The sequence below is a fragment of the Sebastes fasciatus genome, chromosome 7 (assembly GCF_043250625.1).
Source record: "Sebastes fasciatus isolate fSebFas1 chromosome 7, fSebFas1.pri, whole genome shotgun sequence".
NCBI lineage: Eukaryota > Metazoa > Chordata > Actinopteri > Perciformes > Sebastidae > Sebastes > Sebastes fasciatus.
This window is the reverse complement of record NC_133801.1, coordinates 6,556,106-6,580,098: the sequence shown is the minus strand read 5'-3', so window position 1 is coordinate 6,580,098 and position 23,993 is coordinate 6,556,106. Positions and strand designations below refer to the sequence as shown.

The 23,993-nt window shown below is 45.7% G+C and overlaps 1 protein-coding gene across 6 annotated transcripts in view; it reads right to left on the bottom strand.

Moving 5' to 3' along the window:
• The window catches only part of LOC141771228 (ephrin type-A receptor 4), a 61,882-nt gene that overhangs the window by 6,473 nt on the left and 31,416 nt on the right, over positions 1–23,993 (bottom strand). For 2 of the 6 annotated variants that reach the window (XM_074641268.1, XM_074641267.1), the window contains exons 5-15: positions 20,227–20,562; positions 13,401–13,525; positions 13,134–13,293; positions 11,421–11,532; positions 8,883–8,941; positions 8,290–8,403; positions 7,469–7,654; positions 3,609–3,670; positions 2,760–2,969; positions 2,514–2,663; positions 1,879–2,075 (exon numbers count right to left, since the gene is read on the bottom strand). In XM_074641268.1, the coding sequence (XP_074497369.1) occupies positions 1,879–2,075; positions 2,514–2,663; positions 2,760–2,969; positions 3,609–3,670; positions 7,469–7,654; positions 8,290–8,403; positions 8,883–8,941; positions 11,421–11,532; positions 13,134–13,293; positions 13,401–13,525; positions 20,227–20,562 (1,711 nt within the window). Of the gene's footprint in view, positions 1–1,878; positions 2,076–2,513; positions 2,970–3,608; positions 3,671–7,468; positions 7,655–8,289; positions 8,404–8,882; positions 8,942–11,420; positions 11,533–13,133; positions 13,294–13,400; positions 13,526–20,226; positions 20,563–23,993 lie in introns of all 6 variants that reach the window. The other 4 variants (XM_074641266.1, XM_074641265.1, XM_074641262.1 and 1 more) reach the window with 4 other exon arrangements.

Here is a 23,993-nt window from a genome sequence, read left to right as displayed (position 1 = left end):
GAACACCATTGATTCATTTCAACAGAAACAACAGCGTTACAGGAAGTAGAGTTCCCTCCTTCCTGACTGTGATGCTGTACTGTAGCTTCAGAAGGCCGTGACGCATTCGCCCCGAGCGCTGACAGAGAGCTGCCCGCAAGCTGTAAAATGCACCATGCTACATTTCTCTCTAGCTTTTCCTCCTGTCGAGGTTCAGCTCTGTTTTGTGTCCCTGTTTCGTGGGTCCTACCAGAAAACCGAGCCAAGCCAAACACGGTTCCTCCTGGGTGTGACCGACACAGTTAGTTAATCCTTATTTTACTGAAAACACACAACCCCGGGCACACCTCGGTGAATTTTACAGCACGCCGGAGTTCCTCCTCGCATTCAGTTATTCATCAGCAGAATTACCTCGCTCGTTTTTCTCTTTTTTTCTCCCATCTTTCCTTTCTGTCGAGCATCGCAGCAGCATGAAACATTTACACGGGGCCGGCGAGTCTCGTCGCGCTCTGCTGGCTCTCTCACTCTCACTCTATCTCTCTTTATCTCTTCTTTAAAAAGGATGTTGAGTAGAAGTGTGAGAACTGGATGTCAGACTCTTTAATAAGTCATCTCTACTCAGTAGGTGGAAAAGATTATGCACGAGGATCCCTTTTCTCACACACACACATTCTACTTTCCCCTCCCTTCTTGTAACGGTAAAAGCTGCATTTATAGGTTTGAGTTGTGCTAATTACTCCACAAGGACTCCCCTCTCGCTCTCACTGTAGGTGAGTGTGTGCACGATTTGCTCGCGTGCGCTCACACACTCGTTAAACGCTAACAGACTACCACTGGCCTGCGTCGAGTCTGTAAACACACGTAGGTCATTCTTAACACGTCGAGCCGCTCGAGAGTAATGGTGTCGGACCTGCAGGGTCATGTTTGTTTTTAACTCGGCGTTACGTCGTAATTCCACCCCCCGTTAGAGCGCCTACATTCCTGAGTGTACAGCACCATTAAAGCTAGTTTGCAGAGAAATCCATTACGGGGGGTGTTTGTGTTGAAAAGAGCCACACGTTGCTGGTAGATAATGTTTAATGGAGAATGTAAACACTAGCCAGAGAATAGGAGAGTATGTGTGTGTGTGTATGTGAGAGGTAGAACGTAATGTACTGTGCAGTAAATGGGCTGCACATGTGTGTTAATGCACATTAGCTTTTTAACACAACATATTTGCGGGTTGCCGCTGCGAGCTTTATGTGAATTCCACATGTTGTCTATACTTTTGAAGACAGTCGGAGCATTCAGGGATGGAGCCGTAAAGGTCACTTCTTGACTTGGAAGTGTTATTTTTAACTCAGTAGTTCAGTCAGGCTAAAATCACGCTAATTAATGCAAAGAATGTGTGAAATAAACATGTGTAATAGCATATCAAAGAATATACAAGTAAAGTAAATAAGTAAGTAAATATATATATATATATATATAGATAGATTAATTGATAGTAATGAATGATATTTCTACATTATATGAAGCTATAACACTGATTTTATATATGAAATAAGGCAGGCTACTGATGGTCAAGTAGGCCTATGTTCAGATAATTGTCTCTTCTATGTCTCTGGGACATTGTCAAATAATTAGCAGGCTTGTATTTAATATAGGTGCAACAGTTAAACAAGCAAGTTCAGTTTGTACGCCATTGAACAGTTCAGTTTTGCATCCCTAGTTCGTAGTGTGTTCTGTAGATTATCCAGAGTAACCAGGGAATGGGCTGGGACTGGAACTTGGCACTGGAATGGGGCAAATAGAAACTGTCTGCATGGCTAGACGGTGAAAATATGTTTCTGTGATTTGTGTGAACTGACCCTTTAACACCACGTGTATTTAGCGTCTGTCTGAGTCGTGTCCTCTCACCTGACAGTGGTCTCTCCCCCGGTCCTCTTCAGGGTGTTGGGGTTGCGGATCAGCTTGTCCAGCATGTTGACGATCTGTCCAAACTTTGGCCGGTCGGCCCGCTCTCGCTGCCAGCAGTCCAGCATGAGCTGGTGGAGCGCCACGGGGCAGTCCATGGGCGGGGGCAGCCGATAGCCCTCATCAATAGCCTTGATCACCTGGACAGGAAATCAATGCTGCTGTAAGTGACTTTGTTTCTTTGAGTTTGTTTGTGTGGAAGGAAATAAAAATCTGTAGGCAGTTTGATTTATCGTGTTCCCCATAATTTTATACCCATAGCTTGATTTCAATCATCTTACTTACGGCACCTACGCAAGACATTTGGTTCTGCATAAATTAAATTCTTTATCATCATTAGCGCCACTAGAATTGTGAATTTAATGTGTAATGAGAAAAGGGAATATACTGCTGGTGTTTTATCACCCCTGCAGGTGATGTGATTACATAACCGAGTTAAAGTGATGAAGTATCTTTTAAAAATGTTTGACAGTTCACATTCACCCGGGAATTATTGCTCACGCTCCAATATTCCAACCTAATTCAAGCTGTATATTATTTATGTTTGCCTGCGTTTAATTAGATTTCTCCAGACTTACGTCTTGGTTACTCATGTCCCAGTATGGCCGCTCGCCGTATGACATCACCTCCCACATGACGATGCCGTAGCTCCACACGTCGCTGGCCGAGGTGAACTTCCTGTAAGCGATGGCCTCCGGGGCCGTCCAGCGGATGGGGATCTTCCCTCCCTGTAATTGAAAGATGGGCTGAGTAATGAAAGCCGACAAGCAAGGTGACACGCAGACGGACCACTGAGTCGGTCCTATAAGCACACGCACGCTCACCCTGGTGGTGTACGCAGCCTCGGGGTCGTCCTCCAGCACTCGGGACATGCCGAAGTCGGACACCTTGCACACCAGGTTGCTGTTGACCAGGATGTTGCGAGCCGCCAGGTCGCGGTGAACGTAGCTCATGTCTGACAGGTACTTCATGCCCGATGCAATTCCGCGCAGGATGCCGACCAGCTGGATCACCGTGAAGCGCCCGTCGTTCTTCTGCAGGAAAAAAAGGGAGAATGTTATTTTGTTTCATACATGTCTAAGTGTTTTAAAGTATAGCTCATCTTATATGTAAGGGATAATGTACAGCGAGCCAGTCATTGTTATGAAAGAAACCCCGACAGGGCGATGCTAGGCATTTCTGATCTAGGCAGCCCACAATAATCTGACTGGGTTGTCTTATTTCACAGTTTGTGGGTTGGCAGCACTCTAGATACCCAAATGTATGTGCAAATGATATGTCGTCTTTCATATACAAACATCCTTACCTCTACTAATATCGTGCAACAAGTTGTTATTTGTGCAACATCATTTATGCCAACGAATGTTCCTTTTATATATGTTTGCTCTAACACTATGTATGCTCACTGGATAAAGCAGCTAAGCATCTAAAACCCAAAGTGTAGCGAACCCTGGAATCAACCTGCGCCAACCTCCTTGTCGGAAAAACTAGTAAGTCGATCAAGGAGGGGATAAAGATTAGGGCGAATGTTTGTGAACGAACGCTTGTAATTTCGGGGGGATGACATTACAGAGATAAGATGGGATCGGCACGCTACAGTCGTATCGCCCGCTCACACACACACACACACACACACACACACACATGTGCACAGAGAGAAACGCATGACTGACCCTCAGGAATGCATCCAGCGATCCGTTTTCCATGTACTCTGTGATAATCATCACTGGCTTACCTACGGAGAGGGAGAGAGAGAGAGAGAGAGAGAGAGAGAGAGATGATTATAGAGGTAAACGATGCACATCACAGCCCGACACAGCAGGGGGGTTCTCCAGGGAATGTGTGTGTGTGTGTGCGTGTGTGTGTGTGTGTGTGTGTTAGGCCATCCATCTCTGTCCCGTAGTGATTTAATTAGCTCAGTGTTACCGTTGCCCTGACGTCCCTCTTCTTTCCCTGCACATGCAAAGGCATCTCAACTGAAACACAACCCACACACACACACACACACACACACACACACACACATACACCATCTTGTGTATATGCAAATATGAACTGACGTTGGACGCATTATCCAAAGTCTCCTCACAGTCACTCACCCAGAATCCCTCTGACTCGCTATTTATTTCCCTCACTGTCCCTTTGCCCTCTTTCTCCTCTGCCAACTTTCCACGCATCTGTCACTCTCCTGCTAGCTCCTCTCTATTGCTTTCTCTCTCTCCCTCCGATCCCTGCCACTCCTCTCTGGCCTGTTTCACCCCATCCCTCTGTCCTCCGCTCTCTGTCTCTCTTGGGGAAGCGTCTGTGTCTTTATCTGAGCCGGGGCAGGCGGTGGGGAGGGTGGACGTTCCCTGGTGGGTCTCTGTCTGTCTTTGTCTCTCTTAGGATGAGGGGGGGGGGGTGGTAGCGGTCATGAGGAGAGGAGGAAAGAGAGAGAGGGGGAAAAGGAAAGGAAGGGAGGGTGGCTTGTTTTTGTCCCAAAATGGCAGCAAGCTGGTGCCTAACCAGCCATGGCAACAACACATGCTGAAAAGTGCTGCCACGAATTCCTCCTAGAACAGCGCTGCGTTCCATTTCACAGTGGCACAGTTAAGGTGGACTTAAAAGCGTAGAAGAGAAGTGCTGACTTAAACCTCTAATGCCTAGAGGGAAGGTTGTGTGAAATCTCCAGCAGAATGCCTAAAAGCAGCAGAGCGCCAGCCGAGCGGTTGGCAGCCGAGGTCTTGAAGGTGAAGTTCCTCCACTCCGCAGCGGGCCTCCTCGCCGTGCCAAGAGGCCGTCAGTCACCGCCATACCCGCCGCGTGATTGGCACTCCATTAATTACGGGGCGCTCCGGCGATGCCCCAAAAAAAGAGGAAGTGGAGTTAAAGTTGGGGGGAGAGCGGGGGCCCTCTTTGTCAGCCATCTTTGTTCCCTTTGTTGCTCGCCTCTGCCCCGGGGCCGCCGGTGATTGACAGCTCCCCAATCAAGTCTGAGGAGCGTCTGACCTGCGACCTTAAACTCTCGCCTTCCCAGCCCCGCCCTCTTCCTCCCTTCCCATTTGCATGCTAATTCCTTGTTTACTGAATACGCCCTGCCGCCTTTGGCAATGAACTCTGGGCAAGGGCCCCGCCAGTGGGCCGATTATCACCTGCCAACAAAACAGGGGAAGGGGAGAAACGCAACAGGGGGACAATATTGGGGGAACGTTGGGCAAACGCTCTCCGGAGGCCCCGGCGTTTGCAGCGAACAAAGATCTGGCTTTTAAACGCAGATCTTCTTTAAATTAGCACGCTCTTACTTTATGTAAATCAGCTGTTAAACATATCCCGTCTGATTTCGAGCTCCAGCGGAGGCTGGATTTTAATTACACACTAGCATGACAGAAACATTAAGTCTGTGCAGGATTCAAGATGGTGGACTGCAGCCAGCAGTGAGAGATTTTAGCACATTTATGTATTTCAGCGTCTATTTGGAGTTCTTCCATAATTAATAAGGCTTAATTGTCTCTGTTGGACGTGCCAGCAAACTGAGGCCAGATTGAGAATTCCTTTTAACTTGATTGTAATGGAGAAGGGCGTGCAATTCAAATAATGGATTTTTAATAGATTCCACTGACACACTCAAGTGTGAAGGACTAATTTGCCCAAACCTTGTGTCAAGCTCTCAAAAGTAAGAGTGGATGGAGGTGGAGTGGGAGTTCTATCGTGTTGATCTTCCCCATCCTTTCATGTCGGCTGCTGTCACTGCTGCGTAGCTCATCTGCTTCTCCTTCATCTCTCTCCCTCTGCCTCGCTCCGTCTCTTTCTCTCTCAGCCTCCGGTCCAGTAGTTCCACCGCCCTCTGCTTTCTCTCTCTGTCGTTCCCACTGTTGTTCTCCGTCTCTCCTCTAATCCATCAGCTCCTAACCGCCGTCCTGTCTCTTTCCCTCCGCGTCTCTATTTGCACCTTCCCTGTCTGTGACTTGTCTCCGATTTCTTTTCCTTCCTCCTGTCCATCTGTCCTTTTCTCTTGTCTTTCTCACTCCGTCTCCTCGAGGTCTGAGAGGTCATCCCCCCGCCGTGAGACGTGTGATAGGTGATAAGCAATTCTGCCTGTGCTGCTGTTCACTTTCTGCTCCGGCTGGGCTAAGTGTGTACTTGTGCATCTCTGTGTGTGTGTGTGTGTGTGTGTGTGTGTGTGTGTGTGTACGACAGTGGGAGAGACAGTGTTATCTAGCTCAGATAGAGCCGGGCTGCTGTGTCACGACACATTACGGCACTTCATCCATCTAACCCGAGCCGAGACTGGCCATCAGCTATGGTAACACTCACGCACACATGCGTGCAATCAAAGGTGCACAGACGCCGACATGTGCTGACAAGACATTCAAACACGCACACAAACCCACACGCGCACATGCACGTACACTTCTAGCTTAACAAATAGCACCGGGGGAAGGTGTTAAAGGTAGGGAGAAAACAGAGAGACGGAGAGGAGAGAGTGCCAAGGGCAGAGGGAGGGAGATTGTGGCCGTGCAGCAGCAGATAGAGGAGGGATAGGGTATCACTCCCTAACCCCAAACACATTTACAGCTGACACCATGATTAATGAGCCTGGTGCCGCGCTACAGGGCCTGTTCCTGGACCCATTAGACCCCCCTCCCAACTGCCCAGCTATACCTCTAACTCCACCTCCCCCTCCCCGCAAATCTGGACCCCTTCCATCTGGACAAAGCCCACCTGGGGATACCCCGGATGGGATGTCCGGACAACGCACACATGCAAACATGTGCGAATACAGGTCTCCTTGAACTGATGCAAACACGAGTGGTCGTACATCTTTAGATGCTGCAGGTATGCACGCATTAAAACACACAACGCCACACAAACACACACCTTTGGCTGGTAAAGATTGGTTTGTCCCTACAGTCACCCTTTTCCAAAGTCACCCAAAACCACAGACGTAGTTTGTAATGATTTATTGTTACTTTTTTTTTTTTTTAAGGGAGAAAGGGGACAGCAGAAATGAATGTCCTTCCTGTGTTATTAATATATAAAAGTCATTGTGTGTGTGTGTGTGTGAATGTGAGCTGCAATTTGCTGGAGCAATTTCATTTCTCAAAAAAAGCTTAAAGGTGCAATTGCTAACATTGACAACATTCAGTAATTTATCTGTTTTTTACACACTAAATGGCAACTTGATCGCTGACGATACGTGATACTAATGTCGTTATACTATTGGCTCACAAGCCTTGTTAGCAGTGGGAACCAAACGTCTGATATCCTCCACAGAGATAATCAAAACATTAATTTTGGACCCGCCAAAATGTTTTAAATGATTACTGTATGGATACTTTTATATTTGTCACCTTTCTAAAAGCTTTGTGGATGTATTATATATTTTTTAATTATTTGTCTACATAAAAATGTTATCAATATAACCTTTAAGGTTTCTCGAATAGCGAAATAATTATGCACCAAATTATGTTCTTTACATCATTTGGAAATACAAACTTCTCATCCTACACCCTTCTATACGTAAAAAATGAACAAAATCAAATGCTTGACATACATTTGGTGACCACGCCCTCGAGGTGAATGATGTTGGGGTGGTCGAACTGGCCCATGATGCTGGCCTCGGAGAGGAAGTCCCTCCTCTGCTTGTCGGTGTAGCCGGCCTTCAGCGTCTTGATGGCCACGCAGATCTCCCTCTTGCCCGGCATCTTCAGGCGCCCGCTGCACACCTCGCCGAACTCCCCTGAAAACACACGCTCGGGTTGAAAATGTGGAATGATGATACTCTGATAAACAGATTATAAATTGCATCAATAAGGGAGTGGGTGATGGTGTTTGTGTGTGTGTGTAGGTTAGAAGGGGTGCACTTTAAACATTGATCAGGGTCTCTAACCCCTCACCCCCCTCCTCCTCCTCTCACCCACTGGAGCAGAGAGAGAGAGAGAGAGAGAGAGAGAGGGGAAATGGATATTGATTCTTTCTCTTTATTATTTTGTCATTGGATGACTTTTCTCTGGCCACAGAAATAGAACATATTTAGCCTCCTCTGATTTTTATTCATTTATTTCTTTACTCGTCAACCTCTCTAGAGGCAGAAATATTATTGTCTGAGAAAACAATGTTTTTTATTCACAGCGGGTGCATATGAGAGCAAACACAGACATGAGTCACTTAGAAAGATATGCTGGCTGCAGAATATTTGCATGAAACGAATACCAACTATACTATTATCCCATTAAGTGGATGCTTTTATCCAAAGTGTGTTACAATATGCCTTACGGTAAAGGCTCCGTAAAACACTGCATTTATACTAATTGATGAAAAATGTCAGAATGAACTGAAGTCTCTGGATTATAAAAACAAAACGTAGCTCCTCACCGATGCCAATAACTTTCTCAATCTTGATGCAGGAGGCGTCGATCTCTTTGGCGAACTCACGCACAGCTTGGTTCGGGTCCTCATAGGTAAAGGGGTCAACGTATATCCTCACTCCTGAGGAAAGAAGTTTTGGAAAGAAAGGAAGGAAGGAAGAAAAAAAAATATAGAAGGGAGTGAAAAAATGAAGGTTAATTCATTCCGGCGAGTACGCTCCATCTGTTCTTTATTTCCATCATGCTGCAGGCTACACCGCCTTCCTCTGTGGAACCACCTCCTCCTCCTCCTTTCTTCTCTCCATACCTCGCTCCACACTCTCTCATTGCTTTTCATGTCACCATGGCTGACTCCGATGAAGATGGAGCTCATTAACTTGAAATGTTTGTGGGACGCAAATAACACGCTGATGACTTGATAATGAGGTGTTTGGAGCATGTTAGGATGCAAGTACATTAACTTCAAAATAGTTTGTTTTGTTTTTCCACCATTTTATGGGCTTCATTTGCGGTTTAGAGTGCATGCGCATGAACACACCTGCCGGCGGTGATGTTTTTTCAGTCATAGAGTGTGTGGTCGGAGAGTTAACTGTGAGTTACCTTGATGTAAGTGCTTCTCTTCGTCCGAGTCCTGCTTGGCTTTGCTGTACTTACTCCTTCTGGGGGCAAAAAGAGCAGGACGGTCAGTCACAGTGACGACGGCACACGTAGGATTTCAAAGTTTCAAATGTAATAAAATAAAAAAAAGCATCTGTATTTAAAAACAAGGAATTATAATAATAATGGAACACAAGTGTCAATTCAGTAAACCCTAATTAAAACTTAAACCGAGACTCCAAACCCACTTAATACATCAATTAAACGATGTGAAGTGGCGACACAATCACTGATTACTCATCAGACATTGATATTCTTGTTTGATATTAATTATTCATTAAAGGGAGCTCATTACAAAGATGGAAACGGCTCTTGAATGCTAATCTAATGTTGTTTTTTTAATAATTGCTCTTCGTTATGAGGATAAAAGCTTTAAAAGAATAGTTCAACATTTTTGGAAATATGCTTATTAGCGTCCTAACCAAGTGTTGGATGAGATGATTGTACCAGTCTCATGTCTCTTTGTTAAATATGAAGCTACAACCAGGGGAGGGTTAGCTTAGCGTAGCATAAAGATTAAGATTAATCTCATGATTGTCCATAGCACATTTTGTATCTGTTCAAAATGTACCTTAACGGGTCAAGTATTTAATACTCTTATCAACATGGGAGTGAACAAATATGCTGCTTTATGCAAATGTATGTATATATTTATTATTGGAAATCAATTAAAAACACAAAACAATGACAGATATTGTCCAGAAACCCTCACAGGTACTGCATTTAGCATTAAAAATAAATATGCTCAAATCACAACATGGCAAACTGCAGCCCAACAGACAACAACAGCTGTCAGTGTGTCAGTGTGCTGACTTGACCATGACTCGTGGGTACCCATAAGACCTATTTTCATTCACATATCTTGAGGTCAGAGGTCAAGGGACCCCTTTGAAAATGGCCATGCCAGTTTTTCTTGCCAAAATTGAGTGTAATTTTGGAGCATTATTTAACCTCCTTCGCAACAAGTTAGTCTGACATGGTTGGTACCAATGGATTCCTTAGGTTTTCTAGTTTCATATGATGCCAGTATCTTCACTCTGGCTTTACAACTGAGCCCGCTAATGCGTTAAAAATACTAATGCCGTTAAAATTAATTTGCGTTAATATCGCTTTAACTTTGACAGCCCTATAAAATATATATACAGTAATATATATATATAATAGTTTATATGATCTCCTCCTTGACCAGCTTCAATGTTAAAATTCTGTTTACACAACAGCTTCTTCTTGTAACGTGGTATTTTTACATTGTGGTATTACTACTTTAAGCCAAAAGTGTCCTGCAGCACTGAAGGTTCCTGAAGGGCACTGAGCATATAGCAGCAAATCAATCCCAGAGAAGATGCACTTAAATCCCTCTGAATCCCTCCGGCAGCCTGACACCTGTGCTTATATTGATGCGCTGGGTCAGTGGTGGAAATGACCAGATGTGCGAGACATTGTCCTCCTCTATGGTTGTGTAATGATGGTAAACGGCTACGTGATTACAGTCCCTCCCCACAATCACAGGACGGCCGCGGCAGCACAATGACAGTGGCCGTCACATGCATATAAAAAAGGCTGAGACAACCACCTGCTTGGCTGGGGAGAGAGGCAATCACACACACACACACACACACACACACACACACACACACACACGCATACACACACAATCAACATCCCCCTTCACTCCCCATCATTCTCAACACCAATACACACATGCAAACAGTGATTTGCTTTCCATATAAAGAGGCACACACACGCAGGGATCAACACACCAACCATTAACGCTCCCCTTCCCCCCTGTGCCACCACACACATGAAAACAATACTTTTTTCACATAAGGATGTGCACACACACACACACACACACACACACACACACACACACGCATAGGGGGAGTGTGGTTAACACCCTGAGGTGAAGCAGCCCCATCTGCATGTAATCCCATCTGTGTGACGGTGCTTTGTCCTGCTCGCTGGTTAACACCCTGAGATTGGGTCCCTGCAAATCCACCTGATGCCTCTCTGTCTCACTCTGGCTGGATTCTATCTCCTACTTTTCATTGCCCGCTTATCTCATTGTCCACCCTCCTATCCCTCTCCCTCTTTTTTATTCCTCCTCTCTCTCTCTCTCATTCTCTTCACGGCGGTCAGCAAGGCGCAGCGGGGGAAAATAACTAGCGGCCAGGATTACAGCCACTAGCCGAGAGATAGAGGGATGGCGGGATGCAGAGGACAGGGAGCGAGGGGTCGCTGATTGCATCTCTTCAGCTGTCGGAGCTGTCAATCAGGTCTCCAGTGTGGCGAGTCATCACTCATCCGACGTGAGCGAGATGGCTGTCTGGCCCAGCGTGTGTGTGTGTGTGTGTTTGTGTTTTCGAGTGACGTCCATCTCCCTGACAGCTACTTTTCCCCGGCGCTAAGCAAGACATCCCTCATCTGGGAGGAAAGGGGGACAGACGGAAAGCATAAGGGACAGAGAGGGGTGAAGCTCACCTTCGGCTGATGACGAAGGCGCTGATGAGGATGATGAGGAGGACCACGCTGCCCACCACAGACACCAGTAACACCGTGGAGTTGGCCCCATCGCCGATAATAGGAGCTGGAACTGAGGAAAAAGGGAGGAAAGATGGGAGGAAAGAAAAGGGGAGGGAGGGAAAGAAAAGACAAAGGGAGGACAGTTGGACAGAGACAAAGTCAATATCACTGCGCTCGACCGAGTCGCCGCACATGAAAGAGCCCGCATACATTGTGTGTTTGTCAAAGTCATCGCCCCCGCCTTACACTTCCTCCTTTTCCACTGAGACAATGCCGGCCCATTAGGATGTGTGCTTGACCATGTCATTATCATGCGCTGCTGTCTCCATCTGCATTACAAAGGGGACACCTGGGCTTACAGTGCATCTCTGTGACTCTCTATGTCAGGGGTGTCAAACATAAGGCCAGAGGGCCCGAACCGGCCGACCAAAAGGGTCCAATCCGGCCCACTAGATGACTTTAAAAAGTGTGAAAACTGCAGAGACGTCGTTAATTCCAATTTTTCAATAAAATGCACAGCTATTCCTATTTGTCCACTGGGGGAAAGGAGAAAAGTGGACACATAGTGTGAAAAATGGACCAGTTCCTATTTCTTCACAGAGGTAAATGGGAAGCCAGTGTGCTTGGTGTGTTCACAGCACCTTTCAGCGCTCAAGGAATATAATATGTGACGCCACTATCAGACTTATCATCGCGAAAAATACAAAAAATGAATTTGGCAGGTTTGAGGAAACAGCAGTCTGTTTTTAGTCGTGTTCATCATCTGTTTTGTAAAAGGATTGTTCATCAATCCTAAATGTTTTCAAAATGTACTTGTACTTCTTTAAAATAAAATAAAGGGAAAGAACTGGAGGTGTTGTGTTTATAGGCTATTATGTAATGGTTTTACTGGTCCCGGCCCACTTGAGTTTAAATAGGGCTGTATGTGGTCCATGAACTAAAAGTTTATAGGTTTGTTTGATTACATATTATAACTGAGCTTGTTTAAGCTCTTCACCTGAATTAATTTCAACTCCTTAACATTCCCTTTTATGTCCCCTTACGGAGCATTAAGGTTAAGATTATGTTATTCCACACTGTCTGACAGTATTATATATATATGTATATATATATATATTTTGTATCAGCTTGTCCCAAGATTTGTGTTTTTTGGTGGCTGCTCCATTGCATCAAACTTTGGGATCTCCAATGGAATAAAAAATAACGTTCTGTGGGTTTTATCAATCAGTCAGACAGTGGGGCTAATTTGAATTTCTGATAAGAGTCCAACCACGTAGTTGCTTTTAGTGTTCTTATCCTTGTGTTTTATAAAGTTTTAGGTGGAAACACGAGAAACAAAAAGTAGTTATCAGCAGCTTCCAACTAAAAATCTCAGGAAATGGTATCATTCTTCAATGGTTGAACCCTCTCTGGCACACCCACTGAGACTCATTGCAACTTGAATAATGGAAACTGCTCAAGTTGCCAGTCAGGTGCTGGAGCAAAATATCATTTATCTTTTATAGACGACAGCTATTTTGATTAACGACTCTACAATGAAAGAGACAAACTCGTAAAAGATGCTATCATCACAGTATTTTGCAGAAACGGGGGCGTGATGGAGCTGGCACCGAGCCTCTCGGGCTCTGCGGTGCAGTGATGTCATCGAGGAGAAAGAGTGGCTGAACTCACCGGAGTTGGTCATGAACTCAAACAGGCCGCTGAATTCCCCGTAGCCGGCCGCCGTGCGAGCGCGCACGTGGAACACGTAGGAGGTGAGGGGGGTGAGACCTTTGATGTCCGTGTTCCTCGACGAGGTTTTTATGATTCTGTAGCTTCTTTCATTTTGGTCCTGACAGATGGTAAGACAGAAACAGAGAGAGAACAAATCAGATGGGGCTTTCCTACAGTCTATTTTCTTTCATCAGCAGGAACTTCATCTCCCATAGGACCCCTCACCTTCTCGTAGTACTTGACCTCATACTCCAGGATGACCCCGTTGGCTCTATCCGGTGGCTGCCAGGCCAGCGAGATGGTGTGCCTTGTGATATCTTTTGCCTGGATGGAAGTCACTGGAGAAGGAGCTAGTGAGAGGATCAAAGAGAGACAGAAAAAAAAGAAAAAGACAATTTTAGCCCACTGCTTTCTCCCAGTCCTCCATGTTATTTCAGCCTTGGAGACACCAAGTCTGTTTTGTGTTCTCCCGCTGAGAAAGTTAAACAGCGGGCCAGGCCACAAGGCAATCACTTCCATTTGTCTTTGAATTTGGCTTCCATTCAAAATCGTAGGCGTTACAGTCAGAGCTGTATGGCCACACAGCTGAATCACCACAGCTAGAGTGTATGGCAATACTCTCCTTCTGAACTAATGGCTGGCATCAATAAAAGTGATCCAATTTCCTCTCGGCTGACGCTAGCGTCTCAGCCACTTTTCCTACAAGCTGGCAAAATAATGTCTAACTTCATTTTCTGCAGATACTCGGGTCACCCTGGGAAACCTTGCGTTGCTACAAAGTCCGCCTCGGAACACTCGAAATGAGCTCAACGCCTCTTTTTTTTTGTCTTCAAGAGAGCAAATCAATTGGTTTTCATTAAAGCTCCAGTGAGCGATCTTATCTGGAGCCCTTTCTGCTGCAGCTGATAATGAGGCCATATTTCAAGCAGCCGTGCTATCTGCGTTCAGACGCCTTTAACATGTGAAGGTTAAAGCACAGATAATGGCTTACACTCGTCCCCTCCCTCCGCTGTGTCACCGCTGCACAAATCAAACCTCTATCTTCAGGGAGTGTGACAACACTAAAATTGGGTCATACACGCTATTGACGCTGGAAAGAGAAATCCACGGGCGTCAGAGAGATAGTGTTGTAAACAGCGAAACCCTCGTGCACAGATTGAGTTTTGAGAAGAGAAGAGGATATATGATGGAGCAGGTGGAGTTATAGAGCAAAGAACAATAGGTTACACGGATGAACACACAACTCAGGTAGAAAAAAGACCCAAACACACACACACACACACACACACACACACACACACACAGCAGTTTGGGGGTCCTAGCATCTACACATCTCATCTGATCATTCCAATACATACATACATATTTTCACAGCGACATGGCCATCTGGAATGAAGCTAAGTGGTGAGTGAGAGGGGTGTAAAAATGGTCGGCAAATGCCGCTTTGTTTCATATACGTATCATAACAACGGCTTGTTTATCCTCCGTCCTCGGTTTTCCGGTTTCCCTTTTTGAAAAGGTGACTACAGACTACCGCCACCTGCTGGTGTGGAGAGTTATTTCATCTCATGCAGGTGCAGAACGTCCGTGCTAACTGGCCGTCGGCTGTCGTCTTTGCAGTGTGTTCAAATGCAACTTGTCGGCTAAGACAAAGGCGACAAGAGGCGATGCAACAGTCGGCCTTCATCGCCGCTAGTTCTTTAATGTCGACTTGGTGCGTCTGGGCCTTAAATCCCCCCTACATTCATCACTAGTACCCTCAACAACCAAACAACCTCAGTCTCCACAGAGCCAGAACAAAGCACCACACATAAAAAACATTTCCACTGATGCCCAGGTAGCGTTTCATTTGTGCGTCTGCTCTTACAAGTTCACAAGGAGCGAGTCTTTGACCTCTGGTCCTCAGTGATACTGTAACCTTACTCGTTCCAGACCATCTGCCTTTTAAAAAATTACAGTGGAATGATTAATGAGGGGTTCACGGCCCACCGATTACGATTGGATTATCTATGACATTATATACATTCTCATCACTTTGACCAGGGGCTCCAGGGAGCCTAGCCTGCAAGCTAACGCTAACAAAACCCTGCTTTTAGCCGGGGATTGAGTTCAAACGGGCCTGGAATTCAAGCACCAGCCTCGGATTGAATTTCAGCGGGTTGAAGAAGCGGCTGGAGGGTGGCGGGGGGTTTGTGACTGGTAGGGGCTGAGATGGAGATGGAGAGGGAGAGGGATGGGATTGCAGACATCTCTTGGTAAATAGATTAACCCAAGGTTGTGTAATCCTGTTGGCCTAATGTGTTGCGTCTCCGTTAAACAATTAGATGGCGGCCATTTGTATCCCTCCGATCAATCTTACCCGGCAGCGAGAGCCAATTTGAAGGCCCTCCTGGGGCTGACCGGGGACGCTCTGACTCAGAAAGAAAACCCCCGTGGGGTCGCAGTCCTCCGCGGCCCCGAGGTAATCCACACATCCATCTTCCCTCCAAAGATGACAGATATGGCGATTTAATCGCGTTCGCCTCCTCTCGTTGCGTTTTTTATTTTTCCCTCGACTAATGTGAGGATAAAGATGAGTGATTCTCTGAGTGGTCCCTTCTGAGATTCCCTACACGAGTCTGCAAGTTTAACAGCCAGTCAAAAGACAGATGATCCATCAAGGCCAAGTTTTCTTCTTTTTGTTTTAAAGATAAATTAGTCAGAGGAATGCCTAAAAAGCAAACTGACCACAGAGAAATGTAAAATATTGTAAAATATTGTAAAACCTTGCATGCACCACGTGTACAGAGCTGACGCAAGACTAAACCTGACAATGGAGAAAAGTTTAACCTGAGGCTGGGCCGACCGTGCTAGACTCGCTGGCACCTCTGTAGATGAATTTAAATATGTGGGGCAGATCTGTAATTTCTTACAGCCTCCTGAACGCGTGGGCTAAAAAAACGCTGGTGGAATAATAAGTGTTAGACGCAATGAATATTCAGATCTCATTTCAGAATTGTGCGCTCCAAAAAAACTCTTTCACAGCTTGCAACACACACATACCCAGCAACACAAAGGACCTCATCACACAAACAGAAAGATAGAGATTCACATAGAAAAACACACACCTATTCCCATTATCTCACACAGACAGCTACAAACTCAATCACGCCACCTATGCATACATTATAATGAGTAAAAACCTGGCAGAGGCACACAGACTTCTGGGTTTGGTTTGGTTTGGTTTGAAGAATCGCTCCCCCGGGACAATGGTGGAGGGTTTTTTTGCAGACGTTTGTGAGGTTTTGTCTCTGCGTGGAACACAGTTTGTTCAGTGAGCGAGTTTGTCTTCGCGAGCATGTTCAGCACAAAGTATTTGTGTTGCGAGGAGCAGCTGCGGTCGGCGTGAGCAGTTGCGCGAATATGCGGTCGATTACAGTTTGACATTAAAAGAGACAGAGGCCGGGGTGCACATGTGGTTGCCATATTGGAGCCTGGTTGCCAGATTGGAGTCACTCGATTTCACTGCCGCCAAGGAAAAATAGCCGAGGAGGGAGCCGTTTTTCAGGGTGTCGAGAAAATGGCTCCTGCATACGAGATCCCCCCACCCCTCGCCTATAAAGCCCACTTCCATCTCCCCGAACACATTTCCACATGTACGTCTGTCCGATTTTGCCAGAGAGATGGAAACTCACACACGTGTGCGCTGACAGACGTGCCCACACACACACTCTCTCATGCACTAATTCACTTTTAGTCACCTAAGCCTGCCAAGTATTTTGTATGGAGACATAAACACCTCTCTCTCCGACTCTCTCTTTCCCTCTTTCTCACACATACACACACACACAAAGTGCTTGATCCCATAAAACGGGGAAAAAACACCCATTTACAGCCAGGGGTCAGTTCAAAGCCTGGACATCCCCCCCGGTCTCCCCTCCCTCTCCTCATGCAGGCCGGGTGAAAGGGTTACACCCCGGCTGATTTACGACGGTGGAATTGTTCATGGCTAGACGCGGAATCTGACCTCTTTGCACACACACACTAACGCATGCCTGGTCACAGACGCATGCACATGCAATCAGCAAGACTCATGTCTTAATTTTTGTCTCCCGGCGTATTTCTCCGGTGCACCTTCATCCATTTTCCTCTCACGCAAAAAATACATATTCGCTCTCCAACCTGCCTACCTCACTTCTTCCTCTTTATCCGAAATCTGAACTTTTATTGGAAGGCGGTGGCAGGGGTGTCTTTTCCACAGCACTTATAAATCCCAATAAAGCTATCATAATAAATGTGTAATCCGCGGTGTCTGGATGACGGGAGGCGATACAGAGAGAGGGACAGCCGCAGATGACTGGCTGGATTACCAGCGGCTGAAACCAGAGCTTCCAAAGCCCCTACCGAGCATTAGCAGGAAGAAATCCAATCAGTCTGGAGCTATTCTCTTTAACGCACACACACATGCACGCAAATTAGAAGAGACATGCACAACCCGGAGACACATAGAGGACATTGTTTGAGAGGCAAATGTAGATCATCTCCATCCATGAGCGTACAAACATTCTGTGTAACACATTTTGTCACTTTTAGCCAAGCATGCAGTCGGTTCTGCACATGTGCAAACACACACACACACCATGATAGAGCTTCCAGCTGCAGGCTTCATATAACTAATCCTGGGGAACAGTTGTGAAACATGCACCAGTGACGAGCCAAAGGCAACATCATCTATATCTTACAAGTTGAAGTCAGCAGATTAGCCTGGAGCAACCTCAGGGGGACATTGCTGTGTGTGTGTGTGTGTGTTATATGTCTTTGTTTGAATCCATGTGTGAGAGTGTGCACTTTGGAGTTTTTTGCGCAACTCTGCGCCAGAGTGACCGTACTGACATGCGATCACGAGCCCTCGGCCTGGACTCCAGGGTGTGCTCCATTACAGCTCCCACATGCCTGTCTGGCAGGACTCGCAGCTCTCCCACAGGCAGCGCATCCATTCATCTCCATCTCTCTGACCCCGGCTGATAAATCAAGCCACTGTGTCCTTATTGCCAGTACGAGCCCTATTCAAGATATTCGCTTTTCCCAGGGATGGAAATTAGTGATAAAAAAAAGGGACACAAAAAGGCACTTAGCGTGCCACCCAAGAACAGAGCAGTAAAGAAAACCATAGTAATGATCGGCTATAAGTGGAGGAGAGCAGGGAGGGATGAAGAGAAAGGGCCAGGGTCGTAAAATCCATTTGCACAACAACCGGTTGCAAAATGGCTAAATGACAAAACAACGGGAGGCTTTGAACGCACCCCCGGGCTAGAGGGCTCTTCTCCAGCTCTGGAGGAGAGGCTGTATTCACGGGTGTGTGTTCTACTAGAATAATTACACACAATCCAGCAACATTTGTAATGAAGCCTCCACAGATCAATACAACTCATCTAATTCATTAGCTTGGGAGCTAAATATAGCACGTTGCCCCTGTCTGCAGCCTAGGCTTCTCATGCCTAATTATGCAAAACTCAAGTGAAATATTGCAGAAAATCATTTCCCACTGCAGAGAATCCATCATCCTCCTCGGTAATCATCCAGCCTTAACTCAAATTATTTACAGCTTTAATAAACATGTTTTGACACGCAGATCGCCCCCCAAAAAAACTACTTCAAGCGCTCAGTGTAACGAACTTGTGCTCTGCATCAAATATAAGCCCCCACACACACACAACTACAAAGCTTCTCTGCCAACACACTCTTCCAATTGCATGCCACAAACACAGGACTTTCAACCAGGAGAACGGTGTTTGAGTTTTTTTTTTTTTTAACATTTACATTAGTGTTTTTTAGTGACGTTTGTCACATGTTTTCCGTATTTATGTTACATATTTTACCTAGTTTGCGTACTTATTTTAAGCCTAACTATGACATTTATCCTAAACATAACTAAATGGTTTTGTTACCTCAACCCAACTGCGGACGTTACAGTAGTTTTGTTGCTTGGGTGGTTGGTTATTTTAAGGCGATTTTTGTCATTTTATTTCGCTATTTTAATGGTCTGCACACACCTGCGCAAATATATCTTCAATCGCCGGTTGTTGGACTGACGGTGGTCGGATATTTTAACATAGCGCCCAACTATTGACTATTATCTATAGCTACAGGTAACCATAGTGGCCATGGTTGCATACAGTGTTATATACGTTCTGCACTAATGTAAAGCTGTTGACTGAAAATATGTTGGTGTCCCAATAAACAATTTTTACAGACACAAGCTAGCCCATCAGAAACAGAAAGGAGCAGTTATGTTTAGTTACTCCCATTTCCTCATAACTTTCTCTGTAACTAAATCCATGAATCTTGCATGAAATCATGTAATCTGCAGCGTTTCATTGGGATCCACCATGTCCAATAGGGTTAAAAAGATATTGGTATGTCAATATATCGGGCCTGTTATGTCCCAGCACATTGTTTTCTCACTGTCTGTCTGTTCAGTCGGGTTGCAGTCTGGCCTACCAGCCATGATTGTTGATGTGAGGCACCTGCTCTGAGTGCCTGAGTTTAAAACCCCTCCTCCATCCAGCAGCACTCTCTGTCTCTCAGCCAGCAGATTCAACACCACTTTGTTTGCTCTTTGTTTTCTTTTGTTTACTTAATAAATTCAAAGATTGAGTTGGGTTGATTCAACTTTGTGTCTTCCTTCACGTTGTTTCCCTCGAGCCAGCGTCGTAACAGGCCCATCAGTGTTGCCCACTTCCAGTCAGATCGACATTAACACTTATTTATCTTTGAATTAATCAATGCCACACACTTATGGGGAGTGCTTTGACTAGCTATTTTATTATTATTATTATTATTATTATTATTATTATTATTATTATTATTATTATTATAAAGAAATATCAGCTAACTAAAGCTGCACTTCAGGGCAAAGATGTCTAAATCAATTTTGGTCCTCATGGCTGCTGGCAGTTTGTCACAAAACCTTATTTGGTGGTGACTTCCTATGACTGTTGGAACTAAACACATCCCATCTTTAACACAACCCAAATCACCAGCTCATTCAAACCATCCTCAGTCGTCTTACCGGCCTGGTTGGTGGTGACGGTCACGGACACGGCCTGCTCCGGCCCGGGGCTCTGAGGCGAGACTCCGTTCACCGCCCACACCTCGAAGGTGTAGTTGGTGTGGGCCTGCAGCTCGTTGATGGACACCCGGGTTCCTTTCAGGCTCAGCTGCTGGGGGCTGAAGTGGATGCCGTTACCGCAAGGCTGACAGCGGCGGCCGTCGGGCCCGCAGCGCTTACACACCACGTTGTATGTCAAGTCTTGGCGCCCCCCTGTGCTGAGGGGCGGGCTCCACTCCAGGTTTACAGAGGTCTCGTTCACATTGGAAATGAGGTGGGCGGGCGCCGACGGAGGGCCTGTGGAGGAGGAAGACAGAGGAAAGAGTTGATGTTATTACCAGGAGTGGTAAGAGGCCAAATGCTAAGCAGGTACAGAGTTACACTTATATTTATTATGGTAGCAGAGAGAGACATTATTTAAGAGATCACATGTTTTTTTTAAAGAATAGAACATAGAATAGAAATACGTGTTTGGTGAATACTGCAGAGAAAGTCAATGGGTCAGGTAACTGATTCTTTCCACGCATACAGAAGAAAGATGTATATGTGTAATTGACTGGGTTGTCCCTTTATTGAGAGCTGAGGCTTCTTGAGTTCCCTTTTAATGTCCTGTCCATTACAGCGAGGGAGGATCCAATTTCACCTCAGTTAATTCAGCACGTTAACTGAAATCCAATAGGCCGCCAGCTTTCTTTCCCATTCATATGTCGGATCAGCTGGAGGTGGCAGGGCGCCCGAGCCCGCTGCTAACAGTCGGCCTTTATGGCACCCACTCAATAACTTTAGACAAAGTTTTCTTTGGACCCTGTTATTATTAAGTTTCTGCTCTGATGTACCCTCTGTGCATTTTATAAGAGGAGCAGCTCCACGGATATGTGACACGAACTCACCTGCTCATCAGTTTCAATTCACATGTCAGCTCTATTGTAATTAATGTGTTTTTTTGCGTTGCTTTCAAACATAAGCGACAGTAATTGACTTAACCATCTCCCTCTCTCTCTGTTTTCCCTGTCTCGCTCGCTCGCTCTCTCTCTGACTAATGAAGCGCACGCGAGCGGGCTGGGGGGGATCGATGCAGGGTGAAATATGAAAGCCAGTCAGTCCACAGACGAATCATTTCGCAACGGAAATTAATTATCAGTGTTATTTTTGGAGGAGCCGAGTGGCAATGAGTGATTTCACAGAGACACAGAGAGCGGCGGTGGGGACAGTGTGTGCACACGGTCGCCCGAGGAGGAATAAGTGCGCTTTTGTTGCCGCGTTAATGGAGACGTGGAAGTACAATTTCACCCGTGATGCACGCGCCTTCACAAAAAACTCTCATGCTGTACGGACTGGACTCCCGTATGCCAGCGTTAGTCTGGCAGATAGTGGTGACTGTGGAGGGGAAGCTGAGGCTGTGAAAGGAGATGGAAAAGGACAGAAGGAGAAGACAAACACCGTCTGTTCATCCAGGAAGCAGAAAGCCTCTGATTAGTATGGAAGGAGCAGGTCTGGATGGATGGAGGGAGGGAGGGGACAGGAATGGATGGCGTCTGCTTCACTGAAAATGACCTAAAGTGTCACTAACAGCACAAGACACAAGCATGAAGATGAAACGATACACAGTGTGTTAATATGAGCACCCCTTAACTTCCCCTTACCAACCGCAGCCTTCGTTGAAAACCTATTAATAAATTCTCATTAAAAATGATGCTATAGCTCTGCCTCCCCCCTTTCCCCACTTTTTCCTTTTCACCTCATTCTCTCCGTTTGCTTCTCAGACAATGGGAACAAGTTACAGATGGGGTTTCTAAATTAAGGTGCCTACACCCAACCGTCATTATAATAGTGCCTTTGTCAGTGTGCTAGGTTCCACTAACCACTAATCCCTTTCAACATTCAATAATGCGCAATAATGTCTGAGATGCACCATAAAGCTATTACTCTGCTGTTATCTGGATTCACGGTGTCAGAAACTTAACAAGACAAAGGTAATATGAATGTTTCTAGTCTGAGACTGTGTGTGCTCTTGTTCTTCTGTTCTTGTCCTCGCAGGGATAAAAAGATGAAAATGAGCTCCCAATTGAAGAGTTATTTCTCAATTACAGACACGAATAGAGGAGGTTTAGGGAGTTAAAGCAGTAGTTTGATATGTTGGGAAATACGCTTATTCGCTTTCTTGCGGAGAAATAGATGAGAGGATTGCTCATTGTTCTCATACACCTTTCATAGCTATACCTACGAAAAGTAAGTGCACCGTAATTCGTGTATATCCCACAAATCAATTCGTATGTAATCCACGTAATTGCAAACAAGTATAAATAGTGGCGACACCGGAGGTCGGGGTGGATGGAGACCAGTGCCTGTGTCCCGTGTGAAACCAGAAGTCAACGTTGATGTATATTTGTCATGTAATTTTCGTACTTACGTTACGGCACTTCCGGTGTTATTTTAACCCAAACCACCGTCTTTTCCTAAACCTAACTAGGTAGTTTTTGTCACAGAACTTTCGTATTGAAATTACGCCACTTATGGTGCAGCTTAACCACTTCCGGTTTGGCATAATTTAACTACGATTTTTCCCCTTATCCTAACTAAGTGGTTTTGTTTGCTTAATCCTGACCAAATTGTTTCCTGTGAAGACGGAAGTTTATTTTGAAAAGACTGGAGTGGAAATTGACACGTATTGCTGGACATTTGTAGGAAAACGCACAAAAAAAGGAGGAATAACTTTATGTACGATATCATACAAACCGTTGTAATTAGATAGTTTTAGAGCCTTTTCCTTTGGAAAGAGCAGGCTAGCTGTCTCCCCTGTCTTCCAGCCCTCATGCTAAGCTAAGCTAGCTGTCTACTGGCTCCAGCTTCATAGTTAGCGTACAGGTGATATCGATCTTCTCATCTAACTCTTGGCAAGAAAGCAAATAAATGTACTTCTAGATATGTAAGAAGTATTCCTTTAATGTGACAGTAATGTCCTCAGAAATGTACTAAGATCTGTGTGTTGGTTAGTGTGCGTATAATGACCTCAGGATGCTTACAGTTTGTTGCTGTCACCAGAGTTGCAACAGCGGTATATAACTATATGACTGTACAAAGTCTTAAACACATTCCACAATATGTCAGTATTCCCCGCTGCATTCCACACACACACACACACACACACACAGACACACACAAACTACCTTTGGCTGTACCTGTCGCTCTCCCAGAATGCACCGGTGGGAGCAAGGGAGCGTGGGAGAGCCGTCAGCTGTGACTGACACCCGGTAATTAATCCTGGGAGAGAGAGCGGCGGGACGGGAGACGGGAGCGCAACGCTCACACAACCTCCGTGCAACGTTAGCTCAACATGGCCTTAAAATTCACACTCCTTCTGGGTGGAATCCAGAGGGAGATTTAGAAAGTTTCTCCATGAAGAAAGTTGGTGATTTCTTTTTTCCCTCTTCTCCTTTTCCGTTCATTTACGGCCTCACAATTTGCTCCGAGCCCCGTTTCTTTCTTTTCCTGTCGCTCCTTCGCTTCCATCTCCCCCCTTCTTTCATCTGTCTTTCTCATTTTTACTCCCCTCCCATCCTCCATCCTTCCTCTCTGCATGCTTCCACCTCTCCTCTTCTTTCATCCCTCTCTCCTTCTGTCCCTCTCTATCAGTAATTGTTCGCCGACTGTTGTGCGGGGCCAAGGTAGAGAGCAGGCTAAATTGGCCAGAACATTGAGTCCGCTATTACCATCCGGCTGGGATTCAT